Here is a 14,960-nt window from a genome sequence, read left to right on the forward strand (position 1 = left end):
CCTGCCCGCCCTGCCCGCCCCGGTACCGCCCCTGCCCGCCCTGCCGGTCCCTGCCCGCCCTGCCCGCCATGCTGCTGCCGGTGCTGCCGCTGCTGCGGGGTCTGGGCGCTCGGGCCGGGCTCCGCTCTGTCCCCGCTGCGCTGCGGCCGCCCCCCGCCCCGGGACGCAGGTACCGGACAGCCGCGGGCCGGGGGTCCTGCGGGCGGGGTCCCCTGGGGGGGGACCCCAACTCCTGGGTCCCTTGGAGTGGGGGGAGCCCGGACTCTCAGGGCCCTCGGGGGGCCAGGGAGAGCCCGGGGTCCTGGGTCCCTTGGGGGGATGGGGGTGCGGTGCGGGGAGCCCGGACTCTGGGGTCCGCAAGGTTCAGGGGTGCAGTGGGGGGGTGCTCGAAGGGTTGGGGCTCCCGCGGGGGGTGCGGGGGTACATGGGCACCTCGGGAGTAGTGGGGCTGGGATTAGGGTGGGGGCGGTGGGATCCCAAGCGTTGGTATGGGGTGGCTGGGTGGACGGGGGGAGAGCGGAGGAATCTGCGTGCTGGTACCCAGATGGGGGGGAGTCCGGGAGCGTCAGGAGGAGGATGGGGGTACCCCCTGCCCCGGGACAGCCCAGAGTGGCATGGGGAGGCTGGCCGTACCTGGGGGAGACAGCCCTCGCTGGGTCCTGCCATGTCCCCAGGGCTGCCTCCCGGTTCAGGCACCCTGCACTCACCCCTCTCCCCAGTTTAAGGTATGGGTGGGGTCGTCTGGGGCTCGCCGGCCCCCCTCGCCTCCCCCCCGGCCCCGCACGGCCAGCTCTGCGCTGCCTGCTCCTGGCCGGCCCGGCCACAGCCTGCGTGGCGCTCGGCTTGCTGGGCACAGCCGCGCGCTGCCAGGAGGCCACCGTCGCCGCCGTCCCCGTCCCCGCCGAGCCCGCGCCACCCCGGCCGGAGCCCACCTTCGACTGGCCGGCGTTCTGGACCTTCCTGCGCCCCCAGCTCCTGGCCCTCTCGGCGGCCGTGGTGGTGAGCAGGGGCAGGTGGGCGGCCACGGTGCCCCTCACGCTTGCCGTCCCCGTGCCGTGGCATGACGCCCGCTGTCCCTGGCGTCCCCAAGCCATGGCGTGACACCCGCTGTCCCCGCAGCTGGCACTGGGCGCAGCCCTGCTCAACGTCCACATCCCGGTGCTGCTGGGGCAGCTGGTGAACGTAGTGGCCCGCTGCGCCCGCGGCCGCATCACCGGCTACCTGCAGGAGGTCCGGCGCCCGGCCCTGCGCCTGCTCGCCGTCTACTGCCTGCAGGTGCGTGCTGGCATGCCAAGCCGGGCGGGGGGTGCTGGGGGGATACCCCGTGCCCCTCCCAAGCCCCTCTCCTCTGCAGGGGCTGCTGACCTTCGGGTACATCGCGCTGCTGGCGCGGGTCGGGGAGCAGGTGGCGGGCAGCATGCGCAAGGCGCTCTTCGTCTCCCTGCTCCGGTATAATGCCCCGTGGGGCAGCGGGGGTGTGGGGGATGTGGGCACAGGGCATGGGGGTCCCCCAGCCCACCACCGCTCCCCCTGGCAGGCAGGACGTGGCGTTCTTTGATGCCAACCGGACGGGGCAGCTGGTGAACCGGCTGACGGCCGACATCCAGGAGTTCAAGTCTTCCTTCAAGCTGGCCATCTCCCAGGTGAGGTCCGCAGCCAGCGGCACCGGACCCCCTCGCGCCCCCACCAGTCCCCAGCACCCACCCCTGCCCGCCCCCCCAGGGCCTGCGCAGCGGCACGCAGACGGCGGGCTGCTTCGTCTCGCTCTACCTGCTCTCGCCCAAGCTGACCGGCCTCCTGCTCGTGGCGTTGCCCATGCTGGTGGGCGCCGGGGCCCTCATCGGCGCCGTCCTCCGCAGCCTCTCCCGACGGGCGCAGGAGCAGGTAATGGCGCGCTCGCCCCCACCTCAACCCTGCCACCCCCCCAAGAGACCCCTCCGTGCCCCTGGGGCTGGAGTGGGGGTGTCCTGCCCCAGCCCCACTCTCTGCCCCTCTCCGTGCAGGTGGCCAAGGCCACTGGGGTGGCAGACGAGGTGCTGGGAAACGTCCGGACTGTGCGCGCCTTCGCCATGGAGGACCGGCAGGCAGGGTAAGGGGGCAGTGGGGGGCTCTCGCCCAGCAGAGAGTCGGGGGGCATCAGCGCTGTCCCTGCCCACAGGCTGTACTGCGCCGAGGTGGACCGCGCCGGCCGGCTGAACGAGCGGCTGGGGCTGGGCATCGCCGCCTTCCAGGGGCTCTCCAACCTGGCGCTCAACGGTGAGTGGGTGCCGTGGGGCAGGCCCCGGCGGTGCCGTGGGGCAGGACCCCGCAGTGCCAGGTTGCCCCGGGTCCCACCTTTGCCCTGCGGCCCACAGGCATCGTCCTGGGGACCATCTTCGTGGGCGGCTCGCTGATGGCCGGGGACGAGCTCTCACCGGGCGACCTCATGTCCTTCCTGGTGGCCTCACAGACAGTGCAAAGGTCAGGCCGGACCCGGCACGGTGCCGCCCCCGGCACCCCAGCACCCCCGGCACGCCGCAGCCTGCCGGGGGGTGCAGCCTGAGCTCGGCCTCTCCCCTTGTGCACCGGCAGGTCCATGGCCAACATCTCCATCCTGCTCGGGCAGGTAGGTGGGGTGGGGGCTCCCGCTGGCCCCCCGGGGCTGGGGGGCAGGGGCTGGGGAGGCCAGGGGGTGCTCCCGCCACCATCCCTTCAGGTGGTGCGAGGTCTGAGCGCTGGCGCCCGCGTCTTCGAGCTGCTGACGCTGGAGCCCAGCATGGCGCTGCGGGGCGGGGGCTCCATCCCCAGCCACTCTCTGCTCGGCCGCATCTGCTTCCACCACGTCTCCTTCAGGTGAGCCACCCCGGACCCCCCTGCTCAGCCCTCTGAGCTGCCCCCCCGGCTGGGGGCCGGCACTGTGCTCCCGCAGCCCCCCGCTCCTCCTCTCCCCGCAGCTACCCCACCCGCCCTGGCTACCTGGTCCTGCAGGACTTCAGCCTCACGCTGCCACCCTGCAAGACAGTGGCCATCGTGGGACCCTCCGGAGGAGGTACCGGCCCCAGCCGCTGGCCCCCAGCCCTCCCTGCGGCAGGGACCCCTGGCCAGCACATCCCTGCGGCAGGGACCCCTGGCCAGCACATCCCAGCTGGGGGGCAGAAGCCAGCCTGGCCTCCCCTGGGATGCCAGCTCAGCCCATTGCTGGTCCCCAGGTGCACCCCCCTGTGCCCCAGTCCTCTGCCCAGTGAGCCCAGTGGGTACCAGGGACTGGGAACCAGCCTCTGCACGTCCTGCCCACCCAGCAGCTCTGTGCAAGAGCCAGGGGACACAGGGGGTGCATGGTCGGGCAGTGCCGTGGGGCTGAGGGCTTCCCTCCGCAGGGAAGTCGACGGTGGCGGCGCTGCTGGAGCGGTTCTACGAGCCCACGCAGGGCACCATCACCCTGGACGGCCACGACATCTCCTCCCTGGACCCCTCCTGGCTGCGAGGGCAGGTCATCGGCTTCATCAGCCAGGTTCGGGGCTGCCGTGGGGCGGTGGGACCCCCCTGGGCCCACGCTCCCCCCAGGGGAGGGGAGGGAGGTGGCCCCATCTGGGGGTCGATGCTGAGGGGCCGGACGCTGCTCCAGGAGCCGGTGCTTTTCGGAACAACCATCATGGAGAACATCCGCTTCAGGAAGCCGGGAGCCTCTGACGCGGAGGTGTACGCCGCGGCCCAGCTCGCCAACGCCGACAGCTTCATCCGCAGCTTCCCTGAGGGCTACAACACCATTGTGGGTATGTGCCGGGCTGCGTGCCACAGAGCGGGGCATGGCGGGGGGCCGAGCCTGGTGGCAGTGGGCGTGGGAGGCGGGCAGCACCCCCAGACTGGCCCAGCCACCCCGCAGGACAGACCCTGGCCAAGGTGACCCAAGTCCCCTTGGGGACACTGGCTGCCAGTAACCACTGGCACGAGGCAGTGCCGGGAGGGAGCAGCGGCTGTGCCAGACTCCTTGCAGGAGGATGCGGTTCGGTGCTGGCATTCCTGGGAGGTTTCCTGGCTCTGGTGCAGGAGGTGGTGTGGGATCACGCCTGTGCCACTCCGCTCCCGTTCTCGGGGAGGGGGCTCTCCCCATCCGGGGGTCTCTCCCGGGCTGGGGCAGCACTGGCACGCCTGCGGTCCCCATCAGGTGAGCGCGGCGCGACGCTCTCGGGCGGTCAGAAGCAGCGCATTGCCATCGCCCGCGCTCTGCTGAAGGACCCGGCCGTTCTGATCCTGGATGAGGCCACGAGCGCGCTGGACGCCCAGTCGGAGAAGGTGGTGCAGGAGGCGCTGGACCGCGCCGCCTCGGGCCGCACGGTGCTGCTCATCGCCCACCGCCTCAGCACCATCCAGGCGGCCGATCTCATCGTGGTGCTGGCGCAGGGCAGGGTGGCCGAGGTGAGCAGCGCCGGGGGGAGTGTGGGCAAGGGGGGTGGGCAGCCACGCGGCTGACACTGCCTCCGCCATCCCCGCAGGCAGGGACCCACGAGGAGCTGCTGCGACGGGGGGGTCTCTACGCCGAGCTCATCCGCCAACAGACCAAGGACCGGACCTGAGAGTGCGGCAGACCCGGGGAGGGAGGCACCCACTCCCGGGGTGCCTCCCTGCTGCTCCCCAATAAATCAGGGATGGAAGGTGGCCATGGGGGCTCTGCTCTGTGGTGCGGTGCTGTGCGGGGGCCCAAGCCAGGACCCATGCATTGTCCCCCAGGGTGGGGGATTTTTGTGTGAGCCCCCTGAGATGGGGGGACCGCTGCATCATCCCCTAGGGTGGAGGGTCATCTGTATCACCCTCCAGGGCGGGGGTCCCCTGTTTCTTCCCCCTGGGTGCAGGGTCTCCTGTGTCACCCCTGGAGTGGGGGGGGGGGGGGGGGGGAGCCTGTGTCATCCCCTGGGGTGGAGGACCCCTGCATGACCCTCTGGGATGGAGGTACCCTGTGTCATCCCCTGGTGGGGGGGGGACTCCTCCGTCACTCCCCTGGGTGGAGGCCCCCCCCTATGTCACCCCTGGGGTGGGGGTGTCCTGTGTGACACCCCCCCCCGGGATAGGGGGTGTCCTGGGCCGTGATGGGGAGTGGGTGGTTTAGCCCCAGCCATGCTGTGCCCATCTCCGTCTCGGTGTCCCCTGTCCCGGCGCCACCACGGTGGGGCTGGGGGGTCATGGCTAGAGGGGGGACCCCGCAGGACACCCCGCACCCCGGCGCTGCTGCCCGCCGAGCCCCGCGGCCCTGCCGCTGCTCCGGGAGGGGCTCCGGGCCGCAGGCGCCGGTGCGGGGGCTCCGCGCCCGGGGGGGGGGGCGGGTGGGGAGCGGGGCGGCGGGAGAGGCAGCCCCTCGGCTCCGCGCCCCCCGCCCCTGCTCGCCGGGGGGCGGGGGCGGGTGGAGCCGCCGCGGGAGGGGCGGGGGCGGCCGCAGACCGGCAGCGGCTGCGCGGCGGCAGCGGGAGCGGAGCCGGGACCGGGGCCGGGGCCGGGGCCGGGGCCGGGGCCGGAGCTGCGCTGGTCGGGGCTCCGCGGCACCGGCGGCGCGGCGGGTCGGAGCGGCGGGTCCTGCCCGCCCAGCCCGGCCCAGCCTGCCCGCCCCGGCCACCCGCAGCACCCGGAGCCCGGCGCTGCCATGGGGCGGGGGGGCTGAGGGCGGCAGGATGAGGACGACGGGCTCGGAGGGCAGCGGGGAGGGCGAGGGGCTCTCCAGCCTGCGGGCCTTCGCCCACAGCTCCTCGCTGCACGGCATCAGCCACGTCTTCGCCTACGGGGCCGTGTCGCTGCGCCGCGTGCTGTGGGGCGCGTTCTTCCTGGGCTCGCTGGGGCTGCTGCTGCTGGTGTGCGCCGAGCGCGTCGCCTATTTCCTCACCTACCCCCACGTCACCAAGCTGGACGAGGTGGCTGCCCACAACCTCACCTTCCCGGCCATCACCATCTGCAACCTCAACGAGTTCCGCTTCTCCAAGATCACCCGCAACGACATGTACCACGTGGGCGAGCTGCTGGCACTGCTCAACGACCGCTACGAGATCAGCAACCCGCAGCTGGCCGAGCCCCACGTCCTGGCCGCCCTGCGCGACAAGGCCAACTTCAAGAACTTCAAGGCGAAGCCCTTCAGCATGGCCGAGTTCTACAACCGCACCGGCCACGACCTGGCCGACATGCTGCTGCAGTGCTCCTTCCGCGGCGCCAACTGCACCGCCCGCAACTTCACCGTGGTGAGTGCCGGCCTCGGGGCGCGGCGCCCGGCCAGAGGAGGGGGCTCTACCGGGATGGGGCAACTGCATGCCCCTGGGGACTGCTGACAGCTGCGGGCGTCCTGCCGGGGCCGGGCACCGGGGCTGCTGCCGCACCGAGTGGAGAGACCCTTCTCCCGACCCGCAGCCATCCCATCGGCGCATCCCACTGCGCACAGCGTGTCGGCCCCTGCCCACCGGCACAGCTGCTGCAGCGCACTGGGTGCCAGCCTGGAGTGCCCCCACCCCGCGCTCGCCTCAGGGGTGCCAGGCGACTGGGAACAGCGCCCAGGCTGGAGCCACGCTGTGCCGGGGGCCCTTGTGCCGGGCCGGGCGGCTCTGCCTGTGTGCAGCCGCTCAGACTTGTCACGCTGGTGGGTACGGGGTGCTCACGGGTACAGCCCATGGCCCTGCTCCCCCCACGCCAGCCCCAGATGCCACCCAGGGAACCGGCAGCAGCAGCCGCTTCCCCCAGGCTGTGTTTGCACACAGGCTCCCATGCCCATGGCTCCTCCGCACAGCCTGCGTGGGCAGGGGTAGCCTGTGCTGGAGCCGTCCCCCCCCCAGCCCGTGGGTGCCCAGCCCTGGTGCTGCCCCCAGCACCCCCAACTGCTCCTGGAGAATCGCCGGTGCCCATGTGCTCCCACCACCCCTGCCATGCCCTGGCGGCGTGCCGTGGGGCCGAGCGGAGTCCCCCAGGCTGCGGGCTCACCCCTGGGCGCTGTGCCGAAGTGCGGCGGAGGGGAGCAGGGCTGCCACGTCCCTGTGCAGACGTGGGCTGCTGTGGGCAGCGGGGCAGCTGCAGGAGGAGGTGGTCTCCCTGCCCATGCAGCCCCGAGTGGTCATGGGGACCCCCAACCCCGCGGTCAGCTACCCCCGACCCTGCGCTTGGCTCCCCCCAGCAAACCCTGGCCGTGGGCAGCCTGCGAGACCTGCCTGGGGCAGTGCCTGCCCGGAGGGATGGGCAGGGGTGGGGGCATGGCACGGCATGGCGTGGGGCAGGACGGACGGGGCGATGGCATGGGCAGGGCTGGTGGTACGGGCAGGGCAGGCACCTCCTTTGTGCGGCGGCAGCGCTGGGGGAGCAGCGTGCTGCAGGAGCTGGGCAGCCTGTGCCCGCTGTGCACGGCTCTGCTCCATCCCCATCGCCCTCACCGTGGGCTTGGCTGCGCTGTCACTACAGCAATTACCGTCAGGTTAAGACTCTTAGTGTGCAAAATTAATTTTCCCTGGGAGCTCGCTTGAATAGAATCCCTTCTGGCAGCCCCGCGCCCCCTGTGCCCTTGGCCAGAGCCGCTCTGCCGGTGCCCCTGCGGCAGGGCCAGGCGGCAGCAGCCCCCAGGGTCGAGGGCTGGGGGGTGCAGCAGGCAGGTTGAGGGTCCCCGGGGCAGGACCCCGGGTGGCACGTGCTGCACGGTGGTGGCTCGCTGCAGCGTGGGAGCCAGCGCCTCTCCGGGGACTGTGGCTGAGCCACCAGGCCCCAGTGTGCCTGGTGCCTGTCCCAGGGGTGCATGGTCGTCCATCTCTGTTCCTGTACCGAGGGTCTTGGGGGGCACATGCTTGCTGTCTTGCTCCCGTGGCCCCTGGGCTCGCATGCAGTGCCGGGAGGGTCGGGCTCTGCCCATGTGTGCCGCACAAGTGGCCGTGCTGTTGCCTTGGCTCCAACCAGCGGCAAGAAACTTCTGCCTGAGCAGCCGCAGCGACCCCCAGCACACACAGCCCCCCCGTGGGGCCGCCCTGCCCCAGCTCAGCCCTCCTCGGGCTGCACCCACTGCAACTTTGCTGGCTAAAACTACAGAGCTAATGCCGGGCCGTAGCCACAGGCGGTGATCCTCTGTGCCGGGCCTCGGCGCTGAGCCGGCAGCTCCCGGCATTGCGTCCCACCAGCGGCGGTGGGCTCCGGGGCTCCCAGCCCGCCTCTGGTGTCCCCGGGGTCCCCAGGCATGGGGTGAGTGTCCAAAGCAAGGGCCATCGGGGCTGGGACTGTGCCCCCCAGTTGCCTCCCCCCTGGGGCTGGCCGGGCTCTGGGTGCGGGGGCAGGAGAGCCGTAGGAGCAGGGGCAGGGGGTCCCTGGGGTGTGGGGCCAGGGGGACCCGGTGGTGGGTCACCCCAAGTGTGGGGACCAGGAGGGCTGGTGGAGCCATGTGCCCGTCCCTGTCCCCACGCCGTTCCCCGCCCCCCCCCAGCCTGCGGGCCCCAGCGCATCCCTGTGCCGGGCAGCCGTTGCCATGGCAGCCGCCCCCCCTTCCTCCTTGGGCAGCGTGTTGCCATGGCAACGGCTCCCCTCTCTGGGAACAGCCCGTTGCCATAGCAGCACCCCCCCCCGTGGGGCAGGATGGGGGAGACACGCCCTATAGTGAGGGGGGCCCTGGCCCCATGGGGCAGTTACGTGCCCTGGGCCCCCGCCCCAGCCCCAGCCCTTGGGTCAGTGATGGGACGGGGGGGGGCCGTGGCTGCAGCCCCTGCTGCCCCTCGCCTGGGGTAGCCACTCTGTGGGGAGGGGTCTGTGGGCCCCCCTGTGGGGTGGCGCTGTGCCCCAGGGGCACGGAGGGGGAGCAGGGGGTCGGGGACCTGGGGGGGGTCTGTGCTGGGGCTGGGGGGGCCTTGGCTGAGGGTCGGGAGGTTCTGTGTACCTGGTGGGGAAGGGGACTGTGGCCCTGGGGGGTCCTGGGGGGTGACTCAGGGTTGTTCAGCTCAGGGTCACGCTGGGGGGTCCAGGCAGGGTCTCTGCCCTTGGGCACTGGTCCCTGGGGTCTCTGGGGTCCCTGGCTGTGGGTGCTGGTCCCTGGGGGCTCCGGGATCCCTGGCTGTGGGTGCCGGTCCCTGGGGGCACTGGGGTCCCTGGCTGTGGGTGCCAGTCCTTGGGGGCTCTGGGGTCCCTGGCTGTGGGTGCCAGTCCCTGGGGACACTGGGGTCCCTGGCTGTGGGTGCCGGTCCCTGGGGTCTCTGGGGTCCCTGGCTGTGGGTGCCAGTCCCTGGGGGCACTGGGGTCCCTGGCTGTGGGTGCTGGTCCCTGGGGGCACTGGGGTCCCTGGCACAGGGCAGGCTCTCAAGACCTGGTGGTGACAGGGCTAAGCCAAGCCCTGGTCCCCATCACTGTCACCGTCCTGGCCTGTGCCCTCCCTGCTCACGTATCTCCACAGAGCCCCACATGTCCCCACCACCCTGAGTCCCCCTGGAGCTGTGCCGAAAACCCAATCCCCCTGCAGAGCGTGGCAGAGCTGTGCAGGACAGGCCACCACGGCCACCGAGCCGCCGGTGCTGGGCATGGGGGTGCAGGGGGTGGCTGGCCTGGCAGCCTTTGCCTGCTCCTGCCCGCTGCACGGGCTGGGGCACATCTGTGTGCCCGGGATGCCGGTGCCTCCCTGCCCTTGATGGGCGCCTTCCTGCATGTCCACACTACGCCGTGTACCCCCGCATCACCGTGCTGGACGAGGTGGAGAGCCGCAACCTCATCTTCCCCGCCGTCTGCCTCTGCAACTACAATCGCGTCCGGCACTCCCAGCTCACCCCCGGCGACCTGTCCTGGCTGGGCAGGATCTGCTGGCGGGGGGTGGGGCGGGAGGAGTCCCCCTGCGACCTGCGGGCGCTGGGGCAGCTCCCCGACCTCGCCAGCTTCTTCTCCAGCAAGAGCTACGACCTGGGCGCCTTCTGCCAGCGTGCCGGGCGCCCCATCCATGGGATGCTGCTGCGCTGCCGCTTCTGCGGCAGGATTGCGGCCCCGAGAACTTCACCGCCGTGAGTGCCAGCGCCACCGCCATGGCCACGGCCACCACCAGTGGCATGGGCCAAGGCCATGGCTCTGCCCCGGGCAGGACCCTCAGCAGCCCCATCCCATCAGCAGGACCCCCAGGGCTGAGCAGGTTTTGGGGGCTGTGGGGTGCACAGGCTGTGGGGTGATGGGCTCTGCTGTTCCCCCAGCCCCAGGCGCTTGGCCAGGCTCCCACCGTGCTGCTCTGGGATGGCTCCTCTTGCCCACCCTGCACCCACAGGGCCGTGGGGAGACGTGGGGGTGCAGGGCAGCGTGGTGGAGATGGGGAGTCGTGGTGGGACGTGGGGCTGCAGCTCTGTGTTCGCTGGGAAGCCGCCATGGAAGCCAATGGGGCGTTCTCTGTGCTGGGGGCCTGCGGGAAGAGGTGGGGGACAGCCTCAGGCAGGGAGGGCTGTGGGCAACTCCCCAGGGGTGGGGGTCCCGCATCCTGCCTGGCCAGGGCTGGGGAGGGATCATCCTTCTTCTGTGATGACCAGTGAGGCAGGACACAGGGTGGGGGTCCTGCAGGGCCGTCGGGACACCTCGGCTGTTGAGACCTGGCAGAGCTGAGGACACCACGCTGGGGCAGCAGCTGCCCCACGGCCCCATCTGCAACCCCATGCTGGTCACGAAGGGGAAGGGATGGATGCACCAGCCCCCTCCCTGTGCATGGACTGATGGGGCACTGGGCTTCTGCACTGGGGCAGTGTGGGGTGCTGGGATCCTGCACTGGGGCAGTGTGGGGCACTGGGATCCTGCACTGGGGGCACTGGGATCCTGCACCAGGGGTGGTTGGGATCCTGTACGGGACCATGCGGGGTCCCTGGGTGCTGCCCCCCCAGCCCTGCTCAGTGGGTGCAGGGCCCAGCTCCCACTCCCCAGCTCTCCCAAACACCGCCGTGAGGGTGCTGCCCTCTCCCCACAGATCTTCACCCGCCTCGGCAAGTGCTACACCTTCAACTCGGGGGGCCCGGGCCGGGAGGTGCTGACCACACTGCAGGGCGGTGCGGGGAACGGCCTGGAGCTGATGCTCAACGTCCAGCAGGAGGAATACCTGCCCGTCTGGGGGGACACGGGTGAGGGGCCCCCCGCAGCCCTGCCCACGGTGCGGCTGCCGCCCTGCGCCCCCGACGCCCTCCCTGCCTTGCAGACGAGACCTCCTACGAGGCGGGGGTGAAGGTGCAGATCCACAGCCAGGAGGAGCCCCCCTTCATCGACCAGCTGGGCTTCGGCGTGGCACCCGGCTTCCAGACCTTCGTGTCCTGCCAGCAGCAGCGGGTATCCGGCTGCAGCGCCCGGGTTGTGTGTGGAGGGGGCTACGGGGGTGCAGACCCCCTCGTGGGGCTCGGGCAGTCCCAGCACAGCCGCAGCTGTCCCCGCAGGGACATCCCGTGCCGAGCCGTGCCGAGCAGCAGGTACCACCACCGCTGGTGCAGCAGCTCTGCCACTGCGCCGGCCGGGAGCACTGCGGCATGGTGTGGGGCAGCCCCACACTGGGACCACTCAGTCCCACTGCAGGCACCGGCTCCTGGCAGCGACCCCCGCCCCCCCCACCGCAGCCTCCTGCCGAACAGATCGTCGGCAGGGGCGGCATCCAGCTCGCGCAACCAGACGCCTAAATTTAGGTGTCTTGAGTGGGTGTCTCCATGTGTGCCGGCGCTCGCGGTGTGGGCGGCGGGGAGCGCGGCGGCAGCGGGAGTGTGGCCCTTGGCACCCGTGGGCGCCCTGCCGGCTCCCGCCGCTCCCTCGCCGCGCACGGGCCCCGCACTGGCCGTGGCGCGGCCCCGCTGGGTGCTGCCCACCTCGGCTGTGTGGGGCGAGCTCTGCCTGAGCGTCAGGGCACCGCGGTGGGCCGGGGGGCAGGCGGCGCTGGGGACACCGTGTTTTCCTTAGCCTGCGACCGGCAGCTGGTGTACCTACCCCCGCCGTGGGGGGACTGCAAAGCCACCCCCATCGAGTCCGACTTCTTCACCAACTACAGCATCACCGCCTGCCGCCTGGACTGCGAGACCCGCTACCTGGCCGAGAACTGCAACTGCCGCATGGTGCACATGCCAGGTGAGATGGGGCTGGGGGGCGGCCGCCGCAGGGCGGGGGTGGCGGGGAGACCCTCCTGCCTCTGCGACCGCTGCCTGCCCCCGCAGGCAACGCCAACGTCTGCACCCCGGAGCAGTACAAGGAGTGTGCCGACCCGGCGCTGGGTATGTACTGGGGGCAGCCCCCTGCCGTCGCCCCCGGTCTCTGACCCCAGACACCCCAGACTCACCCCCAGGACCGCTTGCCTCCCTCCCGGCTCCATCCCCGTGAACATGGCATTGGTGTCCCCATGCCCTCACCGGGGTGGGGGTGTGTTGCTGCTGTCCCTGCCTCCTCAGACCCCTGCCATGCAGGTCCGGGCTCCCCCCTCACATGCTGCCAGCAGCGATCATGGCGTGCTCGTCCCATGCCGTTGGCACCCGCCGCCTCCCAGGCTTTGGCTGGGGCCCATGCTCTGTCCTCGGAGCAGCCTGATCCCCAGCGCAGGGTGGGGGTCATGTCCACACGGTCCCTGTGGTCCCCATCCCACCCACGCCCCCCCCCCCCAGACTTCCTGGTGAAGAAGGACAGCGAGTACTGCGCCTGCCGCACGCCCTGCGCCATGGTGCGCTACGGCAAAGAACTCTCCATGGTGAAGATCCCCAGCAAGGCCTCCGCCAGGTACCTGGCCAAGAAGTTCAACAAGACGGAGCAGTACATCGCGTGAGTGCCGCCGCCGCCGCGCTGACCCCCGGCCCCGCCAGCGCATGGCACGGCGTGATGGCGTGACGTGGCACGGCACAGGATGGCATGGCTTTGGCTCCGCTGTGCAAATCTGCCCCAGCACAGGGAAAACCACGCTGCATGGCACAGCATGGCACGGCACGGCACGGCACGGCACAGCCCATCCTTGTGCCACCCCAGCCCAGGACAGACCCCTCTGCCCCATCCCACTGGCACACCACAGCACGGCACAGTTCCCCCAGCCCCCCCGCCGTGGCTGGGGGTGCCACCCGATGGCTTGTCAGTCTGTCCCAGCCCCGTCTGTCCCGCCCCCAGGGACAACGTGCTGGTCCTGGACATCTTCTTTGAGGCCCTGAACTACGAGATGATTGAGCAGAAGAAGGCGTACGAGGTGGCAGGGCTGCTGGGTTAGTGCTCGGGGGGGCTGGGGGTGGTCTGTAGGGGTCTGGCCCCTCTAACGCCATCCTTCTGCCTAGGCGACATCGGGGGGCAGATGGGGCTCTTTATTGGCGCCAGCCTCCTCACCATCCTGGAGATCTTTGATTACCTGTACGAGGTGAGCGCCCGCCCGGCCCCCCCAGCCCCCTGCACTGCCCCATGGCCGGGGGGTGCTGGGGGCCGCAGCTGGGGGCTTTGACCCGTCTCCCCCAGGTGTTCCGGGACAAACTCCTCAGCTTCTACAAGGAGAAGAAGAGGACTCCGAGGAGCGACAGCAGCACCCTGGTAACCCCCTCCCCACAGCCCCCGCAGCTCAGCCCACCCGGCCCTGCCCTGCCGGGGGCCACACCCCCCCAGTACCCCCCAACCCCCCGGGCTGCACCCCGGCTGCCCCGTCCCCCCTCCCCTGGCACAGCCGGCAAGGGGGGGCCTCGCACCTCATGCCACCCATCTGCTGCTCGGCCTCATCCCGCCCCGGGACCGGCACTGTCTCCCGCTTGGACCCCGTGCGCTCATTCGCTCCTCTCTGTCCGTCCGTCCGTCCGTCCTGCACCCCCTCCGCCTGCCAGGAGCATCCAGCAGTCCCGGGCAGCCCCGCTGTCCCGCTCCCTCCGGGGCCCAGGTAGAGATCCTGGGGGACGGGCTGGGAGGCAGCGCCCACAGAGCCCCGACCCCGGCAGCGCTGGCACGGGGGGCTGCGGGGCTGCCTCCCCCCATGGGGGTCCCTGGCCGGGGCACAGTGAGGGGTGAGGGGGACATGGCCACACACCCCATAGCGGGGCTGTGACCCCCGGGCAGGGACCCCCACCCCACTCCCCTGCAGGCAGGCCCCGGGGTTCCGCATCCCCCTCCCTCCATCCCAGGCTTTTCTTGGCATCATCCCCGGAGCTGGTGCTTGGGGGCTGCCCCCCGCCAGCTCCACTCCCATCCTCATGCATCGCTCCCTGGCACCACGTCCCCCCTGCCCAGGGCCCCCCGACACCCCCTTGGCCATGGACCTCCCCGACATGCCCCCCAGGATGCTGCGGGGCAGGAGGGACCCCCAATCCTGGGGGAGGCTTGCTGCTCGGGAAAGGGGGGATGGGGATAGCCTTGCTCCGCAGTGGGTGCATGCTGGGACCCCCCTGGAGCTGAGGGGGGGCTCCTGGGACAGAGCTGGGGGCTGGGGCAGCCCGAGGGGCGTGTCGGCGGGGGTACAGCCCCCCCCATAGCCAGGCGCAGTGCGGCTGGGGCATGGGGAGCAGCTGCCCGGAGCCCCTGGCCACCCCCAACCGCCCCCCCCCCCATCCCCAGAGCGCCCATCACCCCCTGCGCTGCCACGCGGACAGTCTCAGCTTCGCCCCGAACGTGCTACCTCGTCACCCGGCTCTAGGCGCCTTCGAGGAGTTCTCCTGCTGAGGACCCAGCCCCACACCCCGGCCGGGCCGGGGGGGCACTGGGGGGGCTGCTGGCAGCAGACCCAGGCACCCCCACCGCTCTGCCCCACCAGGACCGGGGGACCCCACGTGGCTGCAGGGCTGGCACCGGGCCTGAGGTGCCCTGCTTCGGACCGCCCCCACATGAGGGGGTGGCGGGGGGCTGGGGGTGGCAGGGCCCCCCCTGGCCCTGCTCCCATCTACCTGCATGCGCTGCTTGCGCCCGCGCCCCTCCCCGCTGCGCTGTACATGCGATGCCCACTCGCTGCGGACCCCTGCCCCATTAAAGACTTGCCCCAGGCCCCGGCTCCTGTGCTGCTGGTGGGGGGACAGGGGCCATGTGGAGCAGGCCAGGCCTGCCCAGGGGTCTGGGGGCAGTGG

General features: G+C 71.7%; 3 protein-coding genes across 4 annotated transcripts in view; 2 read left to right on the forward strand and 1 right to left on the reverse strand.

Moving 5' to 3' along the window:
• The window catches only part of ATG9B (autophagy related 9B), a 116,727-nt gene that overhangs the window by 8,204 nt on the left and 93,563 nt on the right, over positions 1-14,960 (reverse strand). The window lies entirely within an intron of this gene.
• On the forward strand, positions 20-4,635 carry ABCB8 (ATP binding cassette subfamily B member 8). 2 transcript variants are annotated; one of them, XM_075082114.1, is made up of 16 exons: positions 20-169; positions 720-999; positions 1,120-1,275; positions 1,355-1,449; positions 1,538-1,643; positions 1,723-1,884; positions 2,004-2,089; positions 2,159-2,256; positions 2,355-2,460; positions 2,572-2,605; positions 2,696-2,832; positions 2,934-3,028; positions 3,357-3,490; positions 3,605-3,752; positions 4,145-4,395; positions 4,473-4,635. In XM_075082114.1, exons 1-16 carry the CDS (start codon positions 69-71, stop codon positions 4,551-4,553), a joined length of 2,070 nt encoding a protein of 689 aa, XP_074938215.1. In that variant the 5' UTR covers positions 20-68; the 3' UTR covers positions 4,554-4,635. The 2 variants fall into 2 exon arrangements, with proteins under 2 accessions (XP_074938215.1, XP_074938214.1); XM_075082113.1 differs by having other exon boundaries at positions 44-169; positions 675-999.
• ASIC3 (acid sensing ion channel subunit 3) lies at positions 5,432-14,674 on the forward strand. The gene is made up of 11 exons (XM_075082116.1): positions 5,432-6,197; positions 10,892-11,042; positions 11,117-11,244; positions 11,874-12,024; positions 12,111-12,167; positions 12,552-12,705; positions 13,042-13,133; positions 13,203-13,282; positions 13,378-13,449; positions 13,734-13,786; positions 14,458-14,674. Exons 1-11 carry the CDS (start codon positions 5,640-5,642, stop codon positions 14,534-14,536), a joined length of 1,575 nt encoding a protein of 524 aa, XP_074938217.1. The 5' UTR covers positions 5,432-5,639; the 3' UTR covers positions 14,537-14,674.

Source organism: Phalacrocorax aristotelis, chromosome 2 (assembly GCF_949628215.1).
Source record: "Phalacrocorax aristotelis chromosome 2, bGulAri2.1, whole genome shotgun sequence".
Classification (NCBI taxonomy): domain Eukaryota; kingdom Metazoa; phylum Chordata; class Aves; order Suliformes; family Phalacrocoracidae; genus Phalacrocorax; species Phalacrocorax aristotelis.

What these genes read in the sequence shown, in the direction of transcription:
- ABCB8 (XM_075082113.1), top strand. Translation starts at nt 69, where the DNA reads ATGCTGCTGCCGGTGCTGCCGCTGCTGCGGGGTCTGGGCGCTCGGGCC. An exon ending in CCCCCCGCCCCGGGACGCAG is followed by an intron (nt 170 to 674) that starts GTACCGGACAGC and finishes CCATGTCCCCAG; the next exon opens with GGCTGCCTCCCGGTTCAGGC. An exon ending in GCCTCACAGACAGTGCAAAG is followed by an intron (nt 2,461 to 2,571) that starts GTCAGGCCGGAC and finishes GTGCACCGGCAG; the next exon opens with GTCCATGGCCAACATCTCCA.
- ASIC3 (XM_075082116.1), top strand. Translation starts at nt 5,640, where the DNA reads ATGAGGACGACGGGCTCGGAGGGCAGCGGGGAGGGCGAGGGGCTCTCC. An exon ending in TGTCCTGCCAGCAGCAGCGG is followed by an intron (nt 11,245 to 11,873) that starts GTATCCGGCTGC and finishes TGCGACCGGCAG; the next exon opens with CTGGTGTACCTACCCCCGCC. An exon ending in CGAGGTGGCAGGGCTGCTGG is followed by an intron (nt 13,134 to 13,202) that starts GTTAGTGCTCGG and finishes CCTTCTGCCTAG; the next exon opens with GCGACATCGGGGGGCAGATG.